General features: G+C 46.6%; 1 protein-coding gene across 1 annotated transcript; it reads right to left on the reverse strand.

Annotated features, from left to right (window-relative positions):
- Positions 1–219: 219 nt before the first annotated feature.
- Positions 220–26,978, reverse strand: Ncaph (non-SMC condensin I complex subunit H). Its single transcript, XM_075962077.1, has 18 exons — positions 26,861–26,978; positions 23,881–24,121; positions 23,428–23,518; positions 22,685–22,777; positions 22,266–22,404; positions 21,348–21,472; positions 19,971–20,160; positions 18,495–18,586; positions 17,619–17,824; positions 14,846–14,997; positions 14,081–14,187; positions 13,279–13,401; positions 9,883–9,993; positions 8,850–9,035; positions 7,352–7,468; positions 3,078–3,169; positions 2,510–2,585; positions 220–607 (listed from the first exon to the last, which is right to left on the reverse strand). The coding sequence occupies exons 1-18, from the start codon at positions 26,877–26,879 to the stop codon at positions 548–550; spliced, it is 2,220 nt and encodes a 739-aa protein (XP_075818192.1). The 5' UTR covers positions 26,880–26,978; the 3' UTR covers positions 220–547.

The raw sequence follows: 26,978 nt of genomic DNA on the forward strand, positions 1-26,978 counted from the left end.
TTGGAGCCTGTCCTGGAACTAGCTCTATAGACCAGGCTGGTCTCGAACTCACAGAGATCCGCCTGCCTCTGCCTCCCGAGTGCTGGGATTAGAGGTGTGCGCCGCCCGGCCTCCTCTTGCTCTTATGTGTCCCGTTTTGAAGAACGTGGCACCCTGGATAGCTGAGGGGAGTAACAGGTGTGATGCTAATACTGAATGGCTACTGGGCACTCAGCTATGGTACCAGAATGGTTTTATTTTTGAGTATTATACAATTAAGTTTACAAATGATGAATTTTATGTACATGGACCAGAGAATTCTTTAAAGGAGCTGCTGAGAAACTCTTCTCTACAACAGTCCAAGTGGAAACTAAATTCCTGAGACCAGGAGCACATGGTCTAAAGAGCAGACTGTCTTTAAGGTCCCCGTTCCTGGGTGGATGGTTACCCGTGTGGAGCTTCAGGGTGTGGCATTCATGCTGAGGTGGCTGCAGCCACACGATAACCCCGGCATCTCTCCACCACCCGAGAACACGGTGGCCTCCACTGCAGGCGTCTCTAAGTGGCCTCAGTCTCCTTGCAACACAAGAACATCAGAAAGATCCTCTGTGCCTTCCAGCTTCAGATTCTGAGGGAAGAGAAGAAATGCACAGGCTATGGCAGACTGAGAACAAAACCCTGAGACAGATTTTAGTGAGGAGACAGCGAATGAGGTCTGTTCTATCAGCACAAGAAAAATCACCTCATGGTAAATAGTTTGTACAAAGCTGCTTCACCAGACCATCTGCCCCAAAGGGGCTAAGAAATGCAGAAGGGGAGGCCACCAGGAGCCCTGGCACCCACGACTAGCCTGCCTGACCTCCTCCACAGGTCCATAACCCATCTCCCAACTGTCACATCCCTGACAGCTGCCTTCTCCACTTCTGCTCAGCACCCATCTCAATTTTCATCTTTGCCTCAGGCAGCTGTTTCCCTACTCCCACCCCTGCCTCCCTGGTACAATGTGAGACCTGTTGGTACTCAGCATCCACCCACCCTCTTCCTATCAGACCTTCCTAGTGCTCTGTGGCTAAGGCTCTAGAAGCTGGGAGAGCATGGAGACTTAGCTTAGGGGGAGAGCACTGACCTACATATGCAAGGGCCTAAGTTTGGCCTCTAGCACAAAAGGGAAGGTGCTTCCAGTTTGACCAGTTTTTGATGCTGGCTATGATGCCCAAGCAAAGAGGAAACTACATCCTAAGACCCAACCACACAGCCCATCTGAGGGGAGTCACTAACTAGAGTGATAGACATGGTCCACGTAGGAGTGACTAAGAGTAAGAACGGGGCTGGAGATGGCTTCATGGTTAAGAGCCCTGATTGCTCTTCCAGAGGGACCCAGGTCCAATTCCCAGCACCCACATGGCAGCTCACAGCTCTGTAACTCTAGTTCCAGGGGATCCGACACCCTCACACAGACATACCCGAGGGCAAAACAGTAAGAAGGAAGATTAAGGTGTGGGATAAAGTGTTTGGGGGAAGTTTCCCTTGCGGGTGCTAAGCTCTGATCTGTGGAAGTGTCAAAATGGCCAAGACCAATCCTGTATTCAGCCTGACAAGGCATGAGCTGTGGTCACACTGTATTCTTCTGATGATAAGGCCTCTGAGGCCTCTAAAGCCTGCGCCATCACTAGGGACGGGGAGCAGAGCTGCCAGAGCTGGGGGCCTGAGTGAAGCACGCTCACAGCCAGTGCCCGCTTGTCAAGGTGATAACAGTACCCCAGTTACCCACGCTCACAGCCAGTGCCCACTTGTCAAGGTGATAACAGTACCCCAGTTACCCACAGTTAGGTTTTGAGCCTTTCTTCAGGTTCTTGGCCTCTGATGTTTGTATCAGGAACCAAACGGAAATATTCGCACTGCCATTGGTGGTACATGCCCACCACCCCTACCCTCATAAATTTTTTTGTTTTTAAACTGGGTGGTATTAGTGCATGCCTCTGATCCCAGCACTTGGGAGGCAGAGGCAGGCAGATCTCTGAGTTCAAACCAAGCCTGGTCTACAGAGTGAGTTCCAGGACAACCAGAGCTACATAGGGAAACCCTGTCTTGAAAAACAAAAAGAAAAAAATATTTTATAATTTTTTTCATTTTATTCGTGTGTGTGTGTGTGTGAAAGGTCAGTGTATCAGAAACTCCTGAGCCAGGCGGTGGTGGCACACACCTTTAATCCCAGCACTCGGGAGGCAGAGGCAGGAGGATCTCTGTGAGTTCGAGACCAGCCTGGTCTACAAGAGCTAGTTCCAGGACAGGCTCCAAAACCACAGAGAAACCCTGTCTTGAAAAGCCAAAAAAAAAAAAAAAAAAAAAGAAAAAGAAAAAAACTCCTGAGCTGGAGTTACAAGAGTTGTGTATTGCTCAATATGGGTGCCAGGAACTGAACTCAGGCCCTCTAAATAAGATTATGGGCTTTACCCACTGACTGTGGTGCCTCTTGGGAGATCTGCTATAGTAAGATTTAAACCCTCCTGTGCTTACTCAAATAACCTACCTTTTCATTGGCTAAATGCAGCAGACAGGCAAAAGCCAAGGGTATGGAGAGGTTCTGAGCCATGAGTGGGGGCAGCCTAGAAGGAAAAGCACAAGCAATGAGTACGTCATGTAACTGAGAGAACAGGGCTCCTCCACCAGGTATGAATCACACACATGCAACTAAAAACTACCAAGGAACAAAGCAAGATTTTCTAGTTTGTATTTGGAAATGTCTCCTACACTGTCCCAGCCACTCAAACAGGGAAGCACTCTTTTTTTTTTTTTTTTGGTTTTTCGAGACAGGGTATCTCTGTGGCTTTGGAGCCTGTCCTGGAACTAGCTCTGTAGACCAGGCTGGTCTCGAACTCACAGAGATCCGCCTGCCTCTGCCTCCCAAGTGCTGGGATTAAAGGCGTGCGCCACCATTGCCCGGCCAGGGAAGCACTCTTTACAGCTCATCCATGCATAGGGCAGACACAGCTCCTTCAGTTTACATAAAGCAAGCTGTGGGCAGCGGACCTGCCAGGCTCAAAGTCCCACCAGAACTCAGAAGGGATATGCACCCCAAACCCTCTGTCGGCACGCACCTCTTCTGCAGGTCTGTCGTGAGTCCACTGAGCATCTTCTTGTCAGCTACTTCCTCAGGGGCCCCTTCTTTTCCATTGACACTTTGGTTTGTCTAACCAAAAAAGCAGATTTATGGATTGAGCACTTAAGTTTGCGCTTGGAACAACAGAAACTTGCAAAACTGTATATCCAATAAAGAAAAGCAGCCTGGATGAAGCAAAGATAAGCTCTTGGTTATTTCTGGAAGACCTTAGGAGATGTTTTGGTTTTGTCCCCATACTGGCATTCTTGAGAGGTGCTGGAATTTTTCTCATTTGTTTTCTGTTGTTTGAGACACGGACTCTCTATACAGACCAGACTGGGCTGGAACTCAGAGGTCCACCTGCCTCTTGCAAGTGCCACCATGCCTGGCTGAGAGGCCGTAATTTTAAAGAGATAATCAGAGCACCAGGATGTGACTGTGGATAGGAGACCACATACCCGAGATTTCATATTCTAGCCACAATATAGGTGATTAGACCCTACTTTGTGCTTCTGTAAAGAATTACTGCAAGACGTAGTGGTATTTCATTTGTATTTTTTTTAAAAAAAAAGCTTGCCTGAAGATCAAAATGTTATTTACAGCCACACTAGTCAGCCATACAGGCCACACAGTGGTTGTACACAATCTTTAATTCCAGCAGCCACACTAGTTAACCATAGAGGCTGCATAGTGGTGGTGTATGCCTTTAATCCCAGCACTAGAGAGGAATATAAAGCAGGAGACAGGAACTCACTCTCTTTCAGTCTGAACATTTCATAGAGGTAAGAGCTCTCTAGCGGCTTGGCTGCTCTGGTTTTCTGATCTTTAGGCTGAAACTCCCCCCCCCCCCCCCAGAATGCACACGTGGTCTCTCCTTCTCTCTCCTCCCCTCTCCATGTTTCTCTGGGTCCACCCAGGAGTAAGGTCATCTATTAAACCTGGGCATCTTTTAATTTGGTTTGATTTGGGTTATTTGCGTCGGCAGAGAGGTTCGTCTTAAGAAAATACTTAACATTTGGAGGTCCCACCAGGAGGACTTTTTCTCATGGGCCAGGCTAAGATGACGAGTCCATGCCGCTAGGATCGGGTGCCCATTTACATTTATTTTTGCCAATGTTTCAGGCTTTCCTGTGAGAATCACAATTGTGCCGGATGCCAGATTCAAGCGGCAAGCTAGGTTTCGCTGAGGTGGGACTGAGTGAATAGATGTCTGCCACTCATTTCTCATGACCCCCCCCCACCCCATTTTTGACAAGAGCCCTGTCCCAGTGGATGCATTATGACAGGCTTGAGTTCCAAGATTTGGCATAGACTTCTAAATGGGCTCTCAAAGCCGGATCCTCAAACACCCTTGAGCTGCCTTTTACAAAAATTAGGGCTAACATCTAAGGTGAAAACAAAAAAGGCTCCAAAATGCCATGGTTTCTAGATGTGTGCTCCCGCCCCCACTCCCCTCCCCCCTTCTCTAGCTGTTCCTCTCTGTTCTCTACAATGGATCCGATAGTCCATGTCATGTCCCCCCACCCCCTCCTTCCACTCTAAAACCGTATAGTTCTTCCATCCTTTTGTTTCTGTTCCCCTTGCAGCATCTGCTAATTGGGTCCTTAATGGGACCACCTCTGTGCTTCCCTGGCTACTGCCACCTGCCTACACCAGGATTTTTAAGATGGTCAGTTGACACAGGTTCCTAGAAGAATTTTATTTGTCTATCTGTTAAAATAATGTGGCCACAGTATGCTTGTTTCTTGTCTGTGTGAGTATAGGGGTGTGTTTCCACAGTATGCTCACATTCTGTGAGCGTGTGTGTTTGATTTCATAGTATGCTTGTTTTATTTCTCTGTATGTATGTGTGCATGTTTTCAGATCTGTAAAACTTCTAACTCCAGATTACAACCACTCTGGAAAATACAAACATGTGGGTAACCTCCATTTTGACCCCACCACCATCTTGGGTAAGAGTACTCATATGTGCTAGTATTCTTTGACTTATTAAAATATTCCTTTTAATATTTTTACATTTACTAGCATTGGTAAACTGTAATTAATTGGGTAAAATAGATGTCTAAGTTTAACTTATATGTCTAGTTTAAATGTAACAGGTAATGGTACCCAATTCTCAATTGCCTTTACAGATCTGAGAGTATGGCATTTAACAAAAGAGCCTCTAACACAGAGACATGCCAGCTCCTGCACCATTTTATAGCTCCTCCAAGAAGATGCATGGTTGCAAAAGACCAGCTGCCTTGAGGCTTGCCTTTGGGTTTGGCAAAGCCACCCACACCACAAAAAGCAGCCTTCTACCTCTTCAACTTCCTGGATGCTACACACAGGGAATCGATCTCATCCTGCCAAGACAGGTAGACTAAATCTTCCCCCCCACAGGAAAATCTTTGGGCTTCTTGTACACAGCAGCCAATGGCAAGCACTGTTTCTAAGGTGGTGTTCTCCAATGACTAAGGAGAGACTTGGGACTAACTGGGATTATCCCCCTTAGATCTGTCTAATGGCATTTGATGACTTAAGGTACTGGTAGCTCATTGCTTATTTGTTAAGTTCTATTGTTAATTAGGTCGGTACGATAAAATAACCAGGCCAGCTCAAGAATAACAATTATATTTTAATGGTTATAAGGGGAAACTAAAAATAATTGGTTGAGGGGCTTCACCTCAGCTCACTGGCATCCCTTTATCCAAAAAGTCTGGAGTGTTTGGTCAGAAGCATCACCTCAGATCCCTAACACCCCTTTATACAAACAGTCTGGATTGTTTGCCTGGGGGCTTCACCCCAGCTCCTGACATAAGTTCCCTCCCCTGGGAGTTGCCTCAGTCCAAATTCTACCTCCAAGAGAGCCTGTGGAGGAACTATGGGACAACAGTCTGTACCCCGTTACTTGTATTTTAAATAAACACTGATTGGCCAGTAGCCAGGCAGAAAGTACAGGTGGGGTGACCAGGCAGGAAGTGAGGTGGGGCAATGAGAATTCTGGGAAGAGGAAAGTTTCAGTCTACAGTTGTCACCCAGACAGAGAGGAAGCCAGACACAGAGCAAGTGAGATGTGACTGCCTCACCAAAAAAGGTACCAAACCATGTGGCTAACACAGACAAAAATTATGCACTTATATAAGTTATAAGAGCTAATAAAAACAAGCCTGAGATACTAAGCCAATCAGTTTATAATTAATGTAGACCTCTGTGTGATTTCTTTGGGACCTAATGACTGCAGAAACTGTATAGGACAAAAACCTCAGTCAACAGGGAGAGTCAAGAAAGCCCACCAAATGGTAACCCCTCCCCAGGGAAGGTCAAGACCACTCCCACAAGATATTTAAACTGTCCCCAGAGAATGAACATGTGGTCTCTGGGTTTCGTGTGGTCCCCCCTTCTCTCTCTTCCCCTCTTCATGTTTTCCCGGGGCCACCTGGGAGCACTCCATCAAACATGGGCATCTTTTAATTCAGTTTGATTGGTTTGATTGGGATTATTTGCGTCGGTGAAGAGGTTTGTTGCACAAGAAAGAAAATACTTAACAATTCTTGCTATAGCAAGACCAAAGCAATGGTGGCAACCCACTGCAGACTGAACCTCTAAAACTGAGCCAGTGTAAGTGCCTTTGCGTTCAGCTGAACATCTTAGCTGTTTGATACGGTACACACACTAATACAGGGACCGAGGCTTTCCCTGATATACCCAGCTTTGGGTCCTCAAAAACCATGAAATCCATTGCTCAGCCAGCAGAATGTGTGGAGTTTGTAGAGTGGGAGGGGTCTGGGTCTGAGCAGTCACTCAGCGTTCTGGGTCTGAGCAGTCACTCAGGGTTCTGGGTCAGAGCAGTCACTCAGGGTTCTGGGTCTGAATAGACACTCAGGGTTCGCCTTACTCTCAGGAAAAGAAATCTGGTGGCATGATTCTATTTTCAGTGCTATGGTTGAAAACAACATCCTAGATCAGAATGTAGGTCAAAGCTTAAAAACTTTCTGACACTTGTAGTCAATTTACTTAGCAACTTAAGGTGCTGTTGGGTAAGACTCCAATGCTCGTCAATACTGGAAAGCATTCGGTTGCTAAGGCAGCTTCCACTTGCACATATACGGCCATGGCACTCACCGCTCTGCTGCTGGGACAGTTTCTTTTGTTAAGGCATGATGTCCTTCTTAAAACTTTGACTGCAGCCCTCTCCTTTGGGGCCCTGGACGACACTGGATCATGAGCTGTGGACATGGGCTCTCCCCCCTACACACAGGGGACCTAGAGAACACAAGTGCTGTCACCCACCTCTGTGTCAGCCTCCTTTCTAGAAAACTCCGTCAGCAGACTCCACATGCTCTGCTTCAGCTTCTTCATGTCCATCTTTTTGGCTGTCTTGGCATAATGAATTTCTATTTTATTTACCTGCAATAGGAGTAACAAAGCAGAATTAGGCAGAAGAAAAGCATTTATTATCAATTTACTGTAAAAACAAAAAAATCAAGAAGGAATCCAGGCCAGGCATAGTGGCGCACGCCTTTGATCCCAGCACTCAGAGGCAGAGGCAACTGGACCTCTGTGGATTTGAAGCCTGTGTGTGTTCTACATAGTGACTTCCAGGATAGCAAGAGCTACAAAGTAAGTAAGACCATATCAAAAAAAAAAGAAAAAAAATCTAGTTTCAACTATGAAGTTATATATAGCTGAGAGTTCCTCACCAAAAAAAAAAAAAAAAACTTTGTTTTTACTTTCTGTTTTGTTGTTTGTTTTGTTTTTAAGACAGGGTCTCATGTAGCCAAGGCTGCCCTGGACTTACTTATGTAGCTCTTGAACTTCTGATGCACTTGCCTACAAGCTGTAGTGCTGGGATTATAAGTGTATACATGATGCCCAATTTTAATGAGCCAGAATTTAAAGAACCAGTGTAGGGGACTGAACCCAGGGCTTCATATGCTGGGTAAATACTCTACCAACAAAGCTACACTCCCAGATCCTAACTTTTTTTAATCAGAGGTAATTTACATTAAGACTAAGAATTTCTCTCTGAGAGATGGCTCAGAAGCTAAGAGCACTGCTTACTCTTCCAGAGGTCCTGAGTTCAATTCCCAAGCACCCACATGGTGGCTCACAACCATCTGAATGAGATCTGGTGCCCTCTTATGGCCTGCAGGCATGCATGCTGCCAGAACACTGAATATATAATAAATAAATCTTTTTTTTTTTTTTTTGGTTTTTAGAAACAGGGTTTCTCTGTGGCTTTGGAGCCTGTCCTGGAACTAGCTCTGTAGACCAGGCTGGTCTCGAACTCACAGAGATCCGCCTGCCTCTGCCTCCCAAGTGCTGGGATTAAAGGCGTGCACCACCACCACCCGGCAATAAATAAATCTTAAACAAACAAAAAAGACCAAGAATTCCAGTGTAAGATGAGTAAATCAAGTATTAGGTAGCACAAGCCTGGCTCGTGGTACAGGACTTATAGGAGGCCAGAGCTAAGCTCATGGAGGGAGCAGCACACAAAGACACATGTGCTCTCTGCTGCAGCCTTCGCTCGCACACTCTATTCCTCCTTATGGCCTGGGCTTGATTCTCAACACTGCAAAGGTAAATAAAAATTAATAAAATGAAATAAAATAAGGTATTTGGCAAGATGACAGTTCTACATGACCTAACCAGCTGCCTGGAGAGCAACAGATAAAGACGGAAGATGGAGAGAATACCAGGCGGAGCGCAGGCTGACAGGACTCTCATCGTTAGGCATTAAACAACTTCCAGGAACCATGCAATTCCCTTGTTGCCTCTTCCTTACCTTCTGAGGCTCAGCCACCAAATTCGACTCTCTGTAAGTTGTGATATCTACTGCTTGGTTTTCAGAAGAAATGTGACTATTCTCCTGTGATGTCTTTGGTGTACTGCAAGGATCAGATTCAAGGTCAAAGGTCCCAACTGATCCCGCAAATAAATCGTTTGGCTCTTCATCATCACTGTCACCAGCCTAGGCAAGGAAACAAGGCCATGAGTTTGGCTTGCAGCAGCTGTCAATGGAGCTTAGAAACCACCAGAAAGAGTCTATGTACACAAAGCAAGCAGAGACCACCTCAGAGTCCACTGAGTCCCACAAGGTGGACTGCTCACTTCACCTCTCACCGTTTCACATAAACCTACTAGACAGAGGGGTCTGTTACCAGCCTGGGACTGCTGAGGCGGGAGTGTAAAGTAGGTCAGTGTCACCTTTGGTTAGAAAGCCAAAGCACAGAGCAGGGGTTGGGCAAACAGCCCAGTAGGAGAACACACACACTACATGTGAGGTACTGGGTTCTATCCCCAGTATACAAAAATAGCACTGGAGATCCTGGAGACTATCTAATTTGGCAGCAAGAGCCACGTCCTTATATATCTGAAGTGAGAGTCTCATGCATCCTTAGCCTTGTAGCCCAGGATGATTTGAACTCTGATCTTTCTTCCTAAATGCTGGGATATAGGGTGTGTCCCACCACACCTGGTATGATGGTTTGAATGACAATCGCCCAAATAGGCTCATAGGGAGGGGCACTATTTAAAAGGATTAGGAGGTGTGGCCTTGGTGGGGGAAGTGTGTCACTGGGGGTGGGCTTTGAGGTTTTCAGAAGCTAAGCCCTGGCGTCTGTCTCCCTCTTCCTGCTGCCTGCTATCCAAATGTACAACTCTCAGCTACTTCTCCAGGACCATGATTGCCTGTGCGTCACCATGCTGATAAGGGACTAAACCTCTGAACTGTAAACCAGCCTCAGTTAAATGTTAGACTGAGAACCACGGCTGTCTGCACTCAGAAGCCAGGGAAGAGACCGCCCTGCACCCCTCACCTGAAGTCCAGGACAGAAGTTGGAGGTGTCGTTAGGGTTGTTGTAATCATAGTCTTCAATTTCCTCATAGTGCTCGGTCTTCGCCTTCTGGTTCTTGTCCATCTTAAGTAACTAGAATAAAACGAGAGTAGGGGCAATATAAAAAGTCTTCTAGAAAAGCAGCTACTGGGAAAAGTTAGGGATATCAACCATGTTACTATGCTCAGTTTCTAGCATAGTCTAGAGTCTTAACAGGCTACATAATCTAATCTAGTCTCCACGGCACAGAACACAAGGTACAGGGCACAGAGCCCTCCATTCACCTCCAAAACCAAAACGCTTCCTCTTCTGATCTGCAGCTTCATTTTCTGCAGTTTTATTTAAAAGCAAAAGTGGGCCATCTTGCCTACAGTTGTTTTTTTTTTTTTTTTTAATTTTTCGAGACAAGGTTTCTCCGTAGCTTTTGGTTCCGGTCCTGGAACTAGCTCTTGTAGACCAGGCTGGCCTCGAACTCACAGAGATCCGCCTGCCTCTGCCTTCCGAGTGCTGGGATTAAAGGCGTGCACCACCACCGCCGGGCAACTCATTTCCTTGTGGTAAAGGCAGCTTATTGGGGTTGGCAAGAAGATTCTGTACAGTGCCGGCCTTGCAAGCATAAGGGCCTAAGTGTCTAACCCTAGTTCAGGAAAGCAAAGCGATAGGTCCTTAGAATGTGCTGGCCAGCCAGTTTAGCTAATTGGTAATCATGAGAGACTGTCTCAGAGAAGATAAGGTGGAGCCAGGAGGGCGGCTCAGTGGGTAAAGGTGCTTGCTACAAAGCCTGACTGCTGTGGGGTGATGCTTTTGTACACTGTAAAGATCTGTCACTAGTATTGGTTTAATAAAATGCTGACTGGCCAGTAGCCAGGCAAGAAGTATAGGTGGGGCAACCAGACTAGGAGAATTCTGGGAAGAGGAAAAGCAAAGACACAGTCACCAGCCAGATGCAGAGGAAGCAAGATGAGAAGTAACCAAAGCCCTTTGAAGGAGCCCAAAAGACCATGAGTGGATCCCAGACATTGGACATTAGAGTTTGGTTTTGCTTTGCTTTGTGACTTTGCCATAATATTTTCCTCTTGAAGTAAAGTATTTGCCTAGAGCCCATAGTTGAGAGACTTTGAATTTTAAAAGACCTGGGATTTTAAAGAGATTGGCTATTCTAAAGAAACTAAATTTTAATGTGCTTGTATTTGTAAAGACTGTGGGACTCTTAAAGTTATTTATGTTCATTTTAAGATTTATTTATTTTATGTGTATGAGTGCTCCATCTGCATAATATACACCTGCAGGCCAGAAGAGGGCATCGGATCCCATTATAGATGGTTCTGAGTCACCAAGTGGTTGCTGGGAACTGAACGCAGGACCTCTGGAAGAACAACCAGTGCTCTTAATAGCTGAGCTGTCTCTCCAACCTGGGGTATTTATGTTTTTAATGTGAAATATTGGGAACGAATAAGAAAGGAAGGGTTGTGGCTTAGCAGTAATTTGTGTGTCAAGCTGACAAGGGGTCAGTTGTGCTGACTCATTTGTCACCTTGACACTAGCCAGAGTCCTCAGAGAGGAAGGAGCCTCAGTTGAGGAAATGCCTCCATGAGATCCATCTGTAAGGCATGTTCTCAATTAGTGATCAATGGGGGAGGGCCCAGCCCATGATGGATGGTCCTGGGTTCTATAAGAAAGCAAGCTGAGCAAGCCAGGAAGCAGCACCCCTCCATGGCCTCTGCATCAGCTCCTGCCTCCAGGATCCTGCCCTGCTTAAGTTCCTGTCCTGACTTCCTTTGGTGATGAGCAGCAATGTGGCAGTGTAAGCTGTTTTTTGGTTCTGGGGTTTTGCTGCAGCGGCAGAAGCCCTAACTAGGACATGCTCCTTGGGAAATACAATCCCCAGTTCCACAAGAGACAGCCAGCACCTGAGCTCAAAGACCTCAACATAAAGCCAGGCACACTGAACCTTACAGAAGAGAAAGTGGGAAGTACACTTGAACGCATTAGCACAGGGAACCACTTCCTAAATATAACCCCAGCAGCAGACACTGAGAGAAACAATAAATGGGACCTTCTGAAACTGAAAAGTTTCTGTAAAGCAAAGGACACGGTCAACAAGACCAAATGACAGCCTACAGAATGGGAAAAGATCTTCACTAACCCCACATCAGACAGAAATCTGATCTCCAAAATATACAAAGAACTCAAGAAATTGGACACCAAATGATCACATAATCCAATAAAAAAGATGGAGCACAGACCTAAACAGAGAACTCTCAACAGAGCAATCTAAAATGGCTGAAAGACACTTAAGGAAATGTTCAACATCCTTAGTCATCAGAGAAATGCAAATCAAAACAACTCTGAGATTCCATCTTAAACCTGTAAGAATGGCCAAGATCGGGCTGGAGAGATGGCTTAGTGGTAAAGAGCACTGACTGCTCTTCCAGAGGACCCGGGTTCAATTCCCAGCACCCACATGACAGCTGACAACTGTCTACAGCTCCAAGATCTGGCATCCTTACACAGACATATATGCATGCAAAAATCAATGCACACAGAATAAGAATGAACAAATTAAAAAAAAAAAAAAAAAGAATGGCCAAGATCAAAAACACTGATGACAACTTATGCTGGAGAGGTTGTGGGGAAAAGGGAACACTTTTGCATTGCTGATGGGAGTGCAAGCTGGTACAACCCCTTTGGATGTCAGTGTGGTGATTTCTCAGAAAATTAGGAAACAACCTTCCTCAAGACCCAGTAATACCACTTTTGGGTATATATCCAAAGGATGCTCAATCATGCTGCAAAGACATATGTTCAACTATGTTCATAGCAGCTTTGTTTGTCATAGCCAGAACCTGGAAACAACCTAAATGTCCCTCGACCAAAGAATGGATAAGGAAAATGTGGTACATTTACACAATGGAGTACTACACAGCAGAAAAAAATAACGACAGCTTGAATTTTGCAGGAAAATGGATGGAACTAGAAAACATTATTTTGAGTGAGGTAATCCAGACCCAGAAAGACAATTATCACATGTACTTACTCATAGGTGGTTTTTAAACTTAAAGCAAACAAAGCCAGCCTACCAACCACAATCCCAGAGAATTTAGACAACAACGTGGACACTAAGAGAGACTTACATAGATCTAATCTCTACATGGGAAGTAGAAAGTAGAAAAAGATAAGATCTCCTGAGTAAATTGGGAGCATGGGGACCTTGGGGGAAGGTTGAAGAGGGGAGGGGAGAGGCAGGGAGGGGAACAGAGAAAAATGTAGAGCTCAATAAATATAATGGGAAAAAAATAAAAACAAAAAAATAAAATAATAATAATAATAATAATAATGAAGGGACAGCAACTTAAAGGAAGGGAAGTGCCGTCTTACCTTTATGCCAGGCTTGAGATGAAGCTGGACGAGCGCATCCGTCTCATAGTGGAAATCTGTGGGGAGAGTGGTGGCTTTCCAAGTCTGGTTCTCCAAAGTCAACTTGGTCAGAGTGGTAGCAGCCTATTCGTTTAAAAAAAAAAGATTCTTAATAACAGCGATATCTATCATTTTAAAGGAATTAGGAAGGGTTTGGGCATCCCTCTACTGCGTGAAGTTCTCTATCACTATAGTGAAGTGACTGTGAAGGGCGTGAGAGGAGATGCTGTAATGGCAGAACTCACAGAGCGGAGGCAGATATCCTGTCATGAGTTCAAGAGCAGCCAGGCCTGTAGAGGGCATGAGACTGGGCAACACGTGCCACTCTATCTAACTTTCTAAGCTTGCCTGTCCCTGGCACTGGCTTTGGGACTATTTCTCAGTGGTCCCTTAGGGATGAGGAACAATAAGAGTACTTGTTTATCAGTTAAAGTTATAGCTAAGCCCGGGGCACATGTGGGGAGTAAAGGCAGGAGGACCAGAGGTTTATGGCCAGCCTCAGCTAAGTCTGAGGGCAGCCTAGGCAGCCTATCTATCTCTAGAAAAAAGGTTAAATACACAATAACTTTCTGCTTATTTCTTTTGCTATGGAGTCTTCCTATGTAGCCCCAGCTAGCCTGGAACTCAGAGATCCTCTGCCTCCTGAGAGCAGAGATTAAAGGCGTGCAATGTCACACCAGGCTGTACTGAGTTTTGAAGACCCTGTCTGAAAGGGCAAGAGAAGTGAAGAGTAACTCAGAAGGCACTAATGTCTGGCACAAACCTTTGTTTTCTGAAAATATGCATCAAAATCAATATCATCATCAAAATTAATTTCAAAGTCCTTCTTTGCGCTCTTCTTTTTGTTCTCCGCACAGGAGGTGGCATCTTCTGCAGAGATAAGAACAATTGCAGCACCGTTCACTCTATGCCAACATTATTCTCATCTCACATCTACTAGAGGCCTCATCGAGCAGAAGGCAGCATGTGTGGGTAAGCATCACCACAGTGCTGGAACACGGCAAAACCACAAACCTCGTTAATATTTATGTTGTAGTAGCAACAGGCATCAGTGTATAAGCTCCACTTTTTCTTCTTTTGTTTTGCAAGACAGGGTTTCTCTGTAGCTTTTGGAGCCTGTCCTGGAACTAGCTCTGTAGACCAGGCTGGCCTCAAACTTACAGAGATTCACCTGCCTCTGCCTCCCAGTGCTGGGATTAAAGGCGTGCGCCACCAGCACCCGGTGCTCCACTTTTCTTTAAAGATTCTGGAAGGCTGGGGGGGCTTCCTGTATCACCGCCACAGCTTAAGTCAAACTGGTACTAGGAAGCAGAACCAGGTCACGAGGCCTGTTCTCCACTCTTCTACTCTTGTCATGACACTAACTGATCCTCCAGTGGCTGACCGCTGTCTGTGCAGCCAGGAGGCTGCCTCAGCTCCCTGCCTCAGCTCCTCCTCAGGAGATCAGCAGCATCTCCTCTCCCTGCTGACTGCACACCAACAGGCAGTGTGTGCTGCACAGCACTGTCCTAAAGTCCCAAGTACTTACGCTTGGGTCGAGAAGGCCGAAAGCGCCAGTGATCGGGGCCAGCCCACATCTTCATGGTCCGGGGGCTGAAATAGGAGTATTCTCCAGGGTTCATGGATAAAAAGGTGCACATGGTTTGGACATCTCTATCCCCAAGGGAAACCATTTGTTCCCTGTAACGCAACAAAATCATTTGTTCATGTATACTGCACAGAACATAAACCACGCATTTACACGTAAAGAAGCTGCTGGTATTACTAGAGGTGCTGCCCCACCTCCTCTGCCACAAAGGATCACTTCCTACTTTTTCAGTGTTTTTCTATTTTATATGTATGGGTATTTTTCCTGCATGAATGTGTGCCCCATGTGCACGCTGGTGTCTCCAGAAGCCAGAAGAACATGGATTCCCTGAAACTGGAGTTAAAGGCTGTGAGCCACCATGCAGACACTCTTGTCCCAGAAACTGCATTTCTATGTTCAAGCAAACCCTTCATTAAGAAACCACCAAGTTTTTACTTGTTGAATGTTTTTACCTAACTTTCTCACAAAGGGTCTATAAACTATTCAAATATGTTGGCTATTCCAAAGCGCTTTACAAATATTAATCTACCCATCTGAGAGACAAGAAAATAGGGAGAGTGCCGGCGGTGTTGGTGCATACCTTTAATCCCAGCACTCGGTAGGCAGAGGCAGGTGGATCTCTGTAAGTTCAAGGCCAGCCTGGTCTACAAGAGCTAGTTCCAGGACAGTCTCCAAAGCTACAGAGAAACCTGTCCCAAAAAGCCAAAAAAAAAATCAAGGATTTCTTTGTTTTTATCTCAAAGAACAAGCAAAGGATGCCAGAACTGGGAACCGGATACAAATCTCTAAATCCAGACTTGGGTCTTTTCACAGATGTGATTTTTTTATTTTATTTTATTTTTTATTTTTATTTTTTTTCGAGACAGGGTTTCTCCGTAGCTTTTGGTTCCTGTCCTAGAACTAGTTCTTGTAGACCAGGCTGGCCTCGAACTCACAGAGATCCACCTGCCTCTGCCTCCCAAGTGCTGGGATTAAAGGCGTGCACCACCACCGCCCGGCCACAGATGTGATTTTTGCCACACAACATGACAGTCCTAATTCCCATTCTCTCACTGATTAGGATCCACAGATGCTACCTTAGTTCCTCCTAAGAGTGAAGATGTTCCAGTTTATGCATTTAGCTCCCCAAACACTTGGGGGACCCCTTTAGTAATCTGTTAGGTCACCCAGCTTCATCTGCTGCGTACGATACGCAGAAGAGGACTGGCAGTCTGGCAGCTTTGGTGCATGAGGGAGGCAGTGGGAAACATTAGTACAACTCAGCCGCACTGTGAGGGTAAGGGTGGTGCCTGAGGAGAGCGCAGTCTTGTGTGAGAGTAGCTCTGCACTGGCATTGAGCTGAGCACGAGTCCTCTACAGAGTAAGAAAAAGAAAAAAAAAAAAGCTTTAAAAGGGGGATTAGTACAGGGCATGGTACGCATGCCTTTAATCCCAGCACTGGGAAGCAGAGGCAGGCGGATCTCTGAATTTGAGGCCAGCCTGGTCTACAGAGTGAGTTCCAAGAAACCACGTCTTGAAAATAATAATAATGATAATGATGATGATAATAATAATAATAATAATAATAGAGGACAGGCTTTCTCTACAGAACCTCAAAAACAAAAATGGGGGCTGGAGAGATGGCTCAGTGGTTAAGAGCACTGACTGCTCTTCCAGAGGTCCTGAGTTCAATTCCCAGTGACCACAAGATGGCTCACAACCATCTGTAATAAGGTCTGGTGCCCTTCTGGTGTGTGGGTATACATGGAAACAGAATGTTGTATACATAATAAATAAATAAATCTTTTAAAAAAAATGGACAAACCAAAACCAGCAAGCCAAAAGCCCAAGAGGCTACATATTTCAAAATTAATTTTTTTTTTTTTTGGTTTTTCGGGACAGTGTTTCTCTGTGGTTTTGGAGCCTGTCCTGGAACTAGTTCTTGTAGACCAGGCTACAAGAGATCCGCCTGCCTCTGCCTCCCAAGTGCTGGGATTAAAGGTGTGCGCCACCACCGCCCGGCTCAAAATTAATTTTTAAAATTAAAATACAAAACCCTCACAATTCAAGTCTGTTGGATCTTATACTGTCAAGGACAAGGATCTAGGCTGTGCCACAGACTAACATGTGTAGTTCCACAAGAACTACAGTGAAGATGGCTTCAGAGCCTCTGCACTTTGTCCCGACCTGCACTCTGCGGTCAGCTTTCGGCAGTGAGGCACATAAAGGCAAAGATGTGAAGGGCCTGTGTCTTTTCCCGACAGTCTGGCCTGATGCTATGCAGGGGCCCTGTAGGCGTCCAGAACTCTAGCCACACTACAAATCCTTCAGCACATCTGAGTGACAGGTACCCCTTGCCAAGTCTGTATAATACCAGTACTTCAAGGCTGCTCCTTCTGGTCCTCACCCTCTTAGAGGGCCATCTCCGTTCTATCCTCCACCATCATCACAGGCTACTCCTTCAGTCTAGGTGTCCTAATGCCACTGAGCTGACGGTTTCCTGCCAGCCAGCTCAGAGGCTCAGGCAACCGCAGAATACTTCAGTTTTAGGCAAGGAGGGGGACGAGCTCTGCCCAAGCAATATCAGTTCTATAATCAAGTGGGTCACCAACACGCAAAGCCAGGTGTGACCCTCAGCCACATGGCTCAGCCCACATACGTGACATGGCACACTAGCCCAGTTAACCAGAGCCGCAGGCCTGTTTGGAAACCTTCTGGGACCCGGAGGCCTTACTGGCTGCTTTGGACCTGGCAGAGGTTCTTCCAGCTTCCCAGCTCTTCATGATCCCCAGCTGCAGAAGGGTCTGGTTCATCGTTGTCATCAAAGTCTTCCACCAGGGGCCCATCAGGGACATCCCCATGGTCACTGTCTTCAACTTCAGCATCGATGTCAAATACATGATCATTCTTCTTAAACTTGTCCACCAGGGCTGACACAGACTGCGAAGAGAAGACGGGTCATTTTCAGCCTCTCCTTTCCCGGCACCCCACCCCCAGCCCCACCTCCTAGAACCAGCACTCTCACAAGGAAGTTTACATTGTGCAGTGCAGGCTGAAGCTGCATTGTGTTGGGCACATTTTGCAAAACACAAAACAGGAATCCACATTCATTAACTGCATGTTTGGAGAACACAGTTTTCCATGGAGACCATTTATGTTGGAAGTTGTAGTAAGTAGGCTAAAGGGAGCCCTGCTAAAAATACACAAAGGAAGACTTTAAACATGACAGCTTCTCAGGAAACAGTGTGCCAGGGGACTTAACCCCCAAAAGAAGGAAATGCCTCTAGCCTGACAGCAGCTGGAGACAAGAGGCTACTATGATATCCATGTTCAAAAGCAAATCTGACCTAAGGAAGCAAAGAAGACATGGAGCTGACCTCAGAGTCCACAACTGTATGATGGCTCTGCTGGGGTCACAGCCCCACCCTCCCAGCTAGGCTGGAATTCCCACGGAAGAGCCAAAGGAAATATTTTCTGTACTCGTGAATAAATAAAACCGATGCCACAGTTTCAGCTTCCACTGGGCAGATCTAGTCTGGGCTAGCTAACTGAAACCAACAGCCACTCAAAAACGCACCCAAGCCCTTATAGATCCAAAAGTTGACCACACCTCATTATGGGTTTCACTGTCCCATTTAGTAAACTGGAACCCGGCCAGGGAAGGGCAGAGCTGGCGGTCTTCCACACACTGCTGCAGGGGCGCTAGGGGGACAGCAAGATAATGGAAATATTACAGGTGGGCTGAGTTTGCCGCTTCAGGATGACACAGAGGGAGAAAGGTGACTGCAGTCACCTCACTGTCCTGCAAAGGCTGGAACGCCAGTGCTGGCTGGCCGTCAACCTCCTGTTGCTAACTATTTGAGGGTGCAAACAGACACAGGTGATCCCACAGTGGAGTCAAGCTAAATGCCATTCCTAGAGCTAAATGCAAAGCAGAAACTGGAGGCTGAAAAATGGACATTTGATTTTGAAGTAAGCTCTACAGCTGGGAAATGTACAAGCCTTTTCTTTTCTTTTTTTCCTTTTTTCGAGACAGCCTTGGAGGTCCTGGAACTCACTCTGTAGACCAGGCTGGCCTTGAACTCTGAGATCCACCTGCCTCTGCCTCCCAAGTGCTGGGATTAAAGGTATGCACCACTTCTTCGTAGAAGCCTTTTCTTAAAAGCATACTGAATCACATAGTGGTACTTATTAAAGCAGCTGGAGATGTCACCCCTCAGAGGGTCACAGCCTTAGCTGAGGGCATAAACACAGAAAGCATATTGTTAGCACAGTTATGCTGAGAAAAACCTCTGTAAGGGTAGAAATATTGGAACTGGGAGTAGTGGTGCATGCCTATAATTCCAGTCCTTATGAAGTGGAGGAAGGAGTAGGGAGGTACAAGGCCAGCTGGGGTAAACAGCAGGACCCCTCTTAAAGAAAAAAATGACACAAATGGGTGTCACAATATGTGCATGGTCAGCCCAGAGGGAGATCAATGCCATTCCATACCCAGAAGTGGTCCCAAGCACGCACAGCTGTGACGCTGTAGCGCATGGCCCTCATTCACCCTGTTCCCTTCAACACCCTTGGAAGATATCCTGATCTGCAGGAACGAGGGAGAACTGGGGGATGCAGGAAGATGTTGAAATTCTGTCTAGTACGGGGAAACTACTAACAGGGTAGGTCAGTTCTTAATAGACTGATTGCCCAGGGTTTGAGAATAATTCACAATATCCCCTTTTCAGGACCCTGGGAATTGGGAACAAACAAGAACAAGGCATCCCTGGCTGGACAGATACCTCTTTCCTGTGCCCCAGCTCAAACACTGACCCTCCAGGTAAGCCTGTAAGTACCGAGTAGGCTGTAAACACTGAGTGCATGAGGAACAGTGCACACAGGAACAGTGATGACTCTGTTTAGACTCTGTACTGCAAAGAGGGGGAAATGAGGGGATTGGTAGGCATTGCCAAAGACCACCCAATTTGGCTTTCCAGAAGAACCACCTGAGTGACCAAAAGAAACGAGAACATGACAGGCTATCCCCACGACTATGAGAAGCTTCTCTGGTGACTGTGATGCACTGATAAAGGGCGATTCTACTCACCTTTTAAATCTGTCATGTCTACCCAACCTAAATCTGGCAACTGGAGAGCTTCTCCTGAGGAGAGAGTCTGCATATCTGAAGGAAAAAGCAGCTCGCTTCTGTAGTCCTGGCAGTGAAGGGTGGAGAGAAACACCCCAGCTGTGCTGCACTCATCAAACGAGGCCGCAGTCTTCTGAAACATAGGATCCACCTGCGTGCAGGAGCAGGGAACGGAAGAATGATGGCAGGCCTCAGGAGGAAACACAGCTCATCCACAGGTCTGTTTACAAGACTGAACGCCTGTGCGTGCTCAAATGGGGAGGACTTTCTGAGTCATCAGGTATGGTCCTGGCTGAAGCACCTGGTCAGGAGGCTGAGTGGTGAGACATGTCCAGTCTCTTAATCTACAACATACATGGACGATAGATCCCCTTCTGCTAGCTCCCTTCACAGGCAGTTTCTAAATGGATACAGAAGCCCAAACACAGTAAAATGACATAACAAATCCTGTTGCCTTGACGAGCTACTGGGATAGAGCTAACCACAAGATCCTAACCTTCCTATGTTTTGGGGACTTCTGTTTAAGGTGGGGTCTCACTCTATCCCCAGTTGGCATCTTACTCAAAGGTCTTCTGCCCAAGCCTCCTGAGTGTTGGGATTATAGGTACACAAAACCACATCTGGCTCACTACTGTTGCTCTGAACAGAAATATTTCTAAGATTTGGGAAAACCCAACCTGGATGACTAAGTGAAGGGCAGGGCTTGAGCAACGTCTGGCAAAGGCTGCAAGGAGGCTCTAAGACTGGGAAATGGAGAGAGGCTGGCAGTTCATGGGCTACCAACCCAAAGGCAGAACACATCCCAGGCACAGGGACGGGGAGGCAAATGCATGTGAGGCACGAAAGGAGGACGTCACTGGATCCTACCAGGAGAACACTGTGCTCAGGTCTTACTGGGGCTTGGGATGTGGCTTCCTAGGAGAAACCGGGCTCGGATCTGATAACAGACATGGTTCCCTGGCCCTCCTTGGAGGTTGTGATGCTGCCATCTTCTTGATCCCATCTAAACATCCTGGGTCCCAAAAAGGGGCATGTTTCATACATCCATATCCTCTCCTCTCTTGTCACCCAGGCAGCCTCACAGCTCCATAAACACTCTCCCTGCTCAGAGGCTCCAGCCTAGTAACTCATGTGACCACCTCCATAGAGCACCGGTGTTGTCACTCAAATGCTAACCAGCCGCAATCCCCCTTCTGAACCCAGACCTACAGGTCATGAGTCTGCAGTTACTGATCCAAATCCAGCCTTTCTTCAAAGCTCAGTCAAGCCATAAACACAGACAGTACCGACGTCTCTGCCAAATTCATCAGAGACCACGCAAAGCGCACACTTCCTCACCTCACACTTTCGATCTGCTTCAGAAACGTTGATGTTGCTGAGATTCTGCTCAATGGTTTTGCAGGATGGCTTCTTCTTGGTCTTCGCAGTCTTTTTGGTTGTTTCTGGTGCAACAGCACTTCCATCTAAAGGAAGAAGATTGGTTCTTGAAAACCCTATAAAGTAGTCATAATTTAAAAGGGAAATCCCGTCCAGGCAACAACTCATCTATCTAATCTGCTGCTTACAGAGTAACTGGATTACTGGATAACACATTTCACCGTGAATAAAAATAAATTTCTAGTCAGGTGGTGGCGGTGGCACATGTCTTTAATCCCAGCACTCAGGAGACAGAGGAAGACGGACCTTTGTGAGTTCGAGACCAGCCTGGTCTGCAGAGCAAGTCCCATGACAGGCTCCAAAGCTACACAGAGAAACCCTGTCTCCCAAAACAAAAAAAAACTATTTCTGAAGACACCAAGCAGAAGCTAGTTAGTGTTTACTCAGTCTTGCTAAATAATTTCTAAAAGCTTTTACATGGTCCTTTTTGAAGAAAAGGACCCAGTGTTGCTGAAAGCAAACTCCTATAAGGAGACTCAAAGGCCTTTAAGAAACAGTAAAACCACCCTGAGAAACCCTAGCATAAGAGGCAGGTATGACAGATGCCTAGGTTGAATGAGGCTTGGTTAAGTTCCCAGTAACCCACCCATCCCACGAAACAAACGGACATATAAAATAATTCACCATGAGTTAGCTACAGAATCAAGTAAGCCACATTTCCTGCCTGCATTTTCTCATGGAAAACCACATTCTGGAAATATCCATGCTTTGAAAAAAACGTGTGACTTACTTGTTGTGTTTTCATCCTGGAATGTTACTCAAATATTGTCCAGTATAAACTAGAAGTAGCCCCTTAAATCCAGATCCCACCCTGCATACCTGCACCATGGCTCTCCACTTCTTCTTGAGATGGTGCATCTTTGCCCAGCCCTCCAAGGACTCTGTATACATCAGCATGGACAGCATCCACACGTACAGCATAGATCTTGGTGCTAGCATCCAAGGTACCAGCAGCCACCTGGTCCAAAAGCACAGCTAGATTCATAAAGATGCACAGGACAGCACTATGGACAGGTAAAATCTAGCTAGATTCATAAAATATTTATTGAAGAAAAGGAAGAGAGAAGTGCTCACAGACTAATGGGAAATAACGACATCTACTGTTTTCTGAGGAAAGGGGGTAAAGGAGCCACGGTACTGTCTCATCAGGAAGGCTCTTGTGCTCGTGTGCGTTTGCAGAATTCAAGCACTCTAAATAATCATTGTGCCAGCTGAAGGAAAGTACCCATGCTTCTTACTTTAAAGTTGGTTGGTTCTGCGTCCTTCTGTTTAAGAATCTCTGACATGAAATCAATCAAATGTAAGCCAAAAGCATTCTTAGTAGTGATTTTCTAGAGGGAAAAAATTACACAAAGGTTTATTAGTCACAGGCTCAGCTCATAAGCTCCGGTAAATAAAGACACTAAAGTTTACTTAGAAATACCCCCATTGATCTTAGTTCCCATAAGCACTTGCAACAAAGCCAAATCTACATGCACCCTCCCTCCTCAAAGGCTGAACAGATCCGAGACTCCATGAGCACTCACTGTGCACAGGCCTTGCTCTAAGGACCCTGCAGCCGCCTGTGAGGCAGGCACTCCCCTCACTCTCCCTACAGAGGAGGGACCTGGAGCAGGGAAGCCAGTGACACCGTCACCCAGTTTATAAGTGGGAGAGAAGGCTCAATGCAGGGTGGCTCCAGGTGCATCATCAGCTTCCAAACTGCCACCATCTGCCTGTGAGCCATGCACTGCCACTAGTAGACTGTCCACGAGCAGCAGCAGCAGGGCTCCACCAGAAACAGTAAAGACGCACTAGAGCACAAACAAACCATCACATTTCCTACCCAAATCAAGAAAGCCCTGCCTCCCAGATACAAAATCACAGTTGGGCATGTTGACACACAACTAAAATGAGTGAGGCAGAGGATCGCAGGTTCGAGGCCAGCCTGAGCTACAAAGTAAGATCCTGACTAAATAAATACAAACCAACAAATACTCACATTTTCAGTAGAAAGCTTGATACAGGTAGAGTAATGTTCTGTAATCTGTGTGTTTGTAAACTTAGATGTGGTAGTTGAAACATCAATATTTCTAAATAAAAAACAAGAATATTCTAGCAAGGATCCACATTACAGTTACTTTAAACACACACCCAGGAGACCAGCAAGACGGCTCAGTGGGTAAAGGCACTTGTTAACAAACCTGATTACCTGAGATTGACCCTTGGAACACAAGGTAGGATAAAACTAACTCCTGCAAGTTGTCCTGCCTTCCACACGCGTGCTCTCTCTCTCACACACGCACAAACGCACGCACGCACGCACAGAATAAACATTAAAAGAAAACAAAGAAACCCCTATGCCCAGAATCAATGAAGTACTGTGGAGGCACCAAGACCCATACAGCCCATGCGCCTCCAACCAAGGCGGAAGCAGAGGCAGAAGCGCACTCACCTGTTAGGGGAGGCCAGCAGATGACTGGAGTCTGTACTGAACTGCAGGTCAAAGACCCTGGAGCGTCTCCGCTGCATCCGCTCCTTTTCATCATCATTCTGAGGAAAGTCTTCAAGGACTGGGGTGTTAGGAGTACTGAGAGAGGCCTTCCCGTGCCGGGGCACTGACAGCACCCGCTCCAAAGGGGATGAAACATCGAACTGCTGTCCATGGATCTTCGGAGAAGAGCTATTCATTGTTCCTGGCAGTGACAACAAAATACTTGCTCAAGAAACCTTCAACAGAATTATTTCCTTTACCAAAAGGGAACTTGGGCCTGCATGGGCTCACTGCACATTCTCTAGGTCCTATCATACATGATGCTGGACACCACAGTTTGGGTTTCTTGCAGGGTTCAAGTGGGGAGAAAGGAGAAAAGTACAGGACAAATAGTCGCAGCTGCTGTACATTCAAGCACAACACCGGATAGGACAAGGAGGCAGAGCTGGAGATGGACTAGAGCGGGGGAGCATCTGCCTAGCATGCTTGAGGACAGAGACACAGATGAGACAAAGTTGCTGCCTTTGCTAACCTAAAGTAGCAGAACGACATCTGTTGCCCACAACAAGGATTCTACCAACTAAGTCACTTGTTCTCTGTTACTTTTATTGTCCTTAAGCAAAGAATACAAATGAACTAGGGGGCCAGGGAAGGAGACGGTACTGGACAGCTAAGGGAAGGAAGAAATGGCTATCTAGAAAGACTAAAACAGGAGGTGTGGTATGATGAACAGCTCTGAAGCGCCCCCGAAACCAACCATTTGGTATCTCTGCGTATTTTTCTCTGGCCACTGTCAACTATGCAGAACAGGCTATGTTTAAATTAACCAGGGTTGTGGGGTTTGTCAAGAGCCTGTAAAGAAGTAAGAGGACACTAAGAAACCAGGAACATAACATAAATATAAAAAGGAACAAGGACACAAGATGGTAATAAGTGACGAAAGGGGGTAGAATATAGGTCGGCAGAACAAAAGCCTGAAGTCTGGGAGTAAGAGAAAATGAGCCGGGCACATGGGGTGATAGTCAACACATGGCTCACAGAAAGGTAGCCGTATTGCTAATGACACATTCACAGTATGACTATGGCAGTGACAGTGCCCTACTGTTCAGAGAAAGACACAAAATTCCTGGAAGGAGATAAAAGACCCCTAACTCACCCTCATCCCAGCCCTGATTTAAGAAACAGAAAGCATTGCCTCAAACCTGGCTTCATCACTTACTAGTTAACAAAACTGTAGGCAAGCAAATGCTCTAGTGGTATCTGCTTCCCCTTTGCCCTAAATGGAAGGACAAACACCTGGCTTCGGTATGGCTCCCTGGGTGAGCACTTGTGTAGCACTCATCCTTGGCTGGTAGGCTGGCATGTGCAGAGAAGGGAGAGGGAGAGAGGAAGAGGGGAGGAGGGAAGGATGGAGGGAGCAGCTGGGCAGAACTTGCTGCTCCAGAACAGGTGATACAATGTAACGACAATACACAAAATAACATTTTATAGGAACACACTAAAATAAAAAGGAGGCTGGAAACAAAGAGCAGTGGGTAGAATGCTTGCACAGGCACAAGACCTACACAAGAAACAACAAAAGGCCGTGCATGGGGAGCAGGGATGAAGAAAAAAAAAAGCCAAAATAGGAGTTAGACATTTTCAAGAGTTTTGTGAATGTGGGTAAGGAAAGGACTTGAGAAACTGGAAGCACCTGGGAGACCTCTTTAAATCCTCCCTGATTCCTCTCTCAGATGGTTACTGAATCAAAAGCATTTCCGTCTACCTATCTTCTTCCTCCCACTCAATCAGCCTCTTTGCTCTGCTTCTCATCCCTACCATTTCATGAACACAGCCTTGCAGGATTAAGGACAGCTTGCATGTGGTCAGTGTGAGCGCTTCCAGGCTGTTTCCCTTGAGACTCACCCAAAAGAACGAATGCCCCTTTTCTTCTTGAACTGCTCTGGTCCTGGATGCACTCCCTACAAGGTCTATACCCATGGCTTTATGATCTATATGATGGCTAACTACCTCTCAGCCTATGGAGCTCCCTCAAACTCACCCAGTAGATACAGATCCCTTCACCTGAACATCTGTCCAGGAAGTCACAGGCAACATGTCTGTAATGTAACTATTATTCCAAACCTCTTACTAAGGTCTGCCAGGGCCTGCCTACTGTCTAAACTCATTAAGCGTAGTTACCACGTTCTAGTTAGTTCCTAGCCCTGTCCAGGCTCTTTCCTGAATCTTCACTTTTGTACACGCTGCTCTGCCTCGAACGTTCTTCCCAAGGTCTGCTGAAAAATCTCGAGTCCATAAAGGAGAGGAGTCACAGCTCTAGGCCTTATCTGTCAAATACTTCCTGTACTGTCTCCCCTTGAACACAAGCTCCAAGAGAAATGGGCTATTTATCTGTTTTGTTCCCACGCCCCGCTCCCTTTCAGAGTGAGCCTCATGAAACCCAGGCTGGCCTCGAACTCGCTTTAGCTGACGACAACCTTTAACTTCTGATCCTCCAATGTCCATCTCCAGTGCCCATGTTTCTTCTGTTGTATATCTCTGCATCTGACCGGGGGTCTGTCCCAAAGGAAGCGCTCAAGACTTTTGTATCAGTTTCAAAATAAAGGCGCGTACGCTCAACACAGAGTGGTCACCACCTCGCATTCACAGCTCCCCAAATAACGCCCAGTTCAGGAAAAAGAAAAAAAAAAAAACCCTTATCCTCCGTTAGAACCGGAGCGCGGGGAGCAGGAGCCCGGCAGCCACTTGCAGCTGCGCCCTGATTGGCCCAACGCTCCGCTCCCCTCTCTTCCCTCCTCTCCCCTCCCCCGCCTCTGCCTTCGGCCCCTGGCCCCCTGCGGAACCCAGCCGAGGCCGAGTCCATTCGTCCCTTCCGGACTTGCCCGCACGATCACCCTCAGTGCTGACCCTGCCGGCCGCGCCTCCACCCACTCGAGCTCACCTGAGGGTGGAATTCTCATCTTGGCTCGCCACGGCTCCCGGGTAAGTTTTAAATCGCGAGCGCCAAGCGACGAAGCTCAGTAACCGTCTCGTGGCGTCATGCGAGGGCGTGGTCTGGC

This window comes from Microtus pennsylvanicus, chromosome 2, assembly GCF_037038515.1.
Source record: "Microtus pennsylvanicus isolate mMicPen1 chromosome 2, mMicPen1.hap1, whole genome shotgun sequence".
NCBI classification, from domain to species: Eukaryota; Metazoa; Chordata; class Mammalia; order Rodentia; family Cricetidae; genus Microtus; species Microtus pennsylvanicus.

What these genes read in the sequence shown, in the direction of transcription:
- Ncaph (XM_075962077.1), bottom strand. An exon ending in CAGAACCAACCAACTTTAAA is followed by an intron (nt 22,405 to 22,684) that starts GTAAGAAGCATG and finishes CTTTTGGACCAG; the next exon opens with GTGGCTGCTGGTACCTTGGA. An exon ending in TGCCAGGTCCAAAGCAGCCA is followed by an intron (nt 14,998 to 17,618) that starts GTAAGGCCTCCG and finishes GTTGCGTTACAG; the next exon opens with GGAACAAATGGTTTCCCTTG.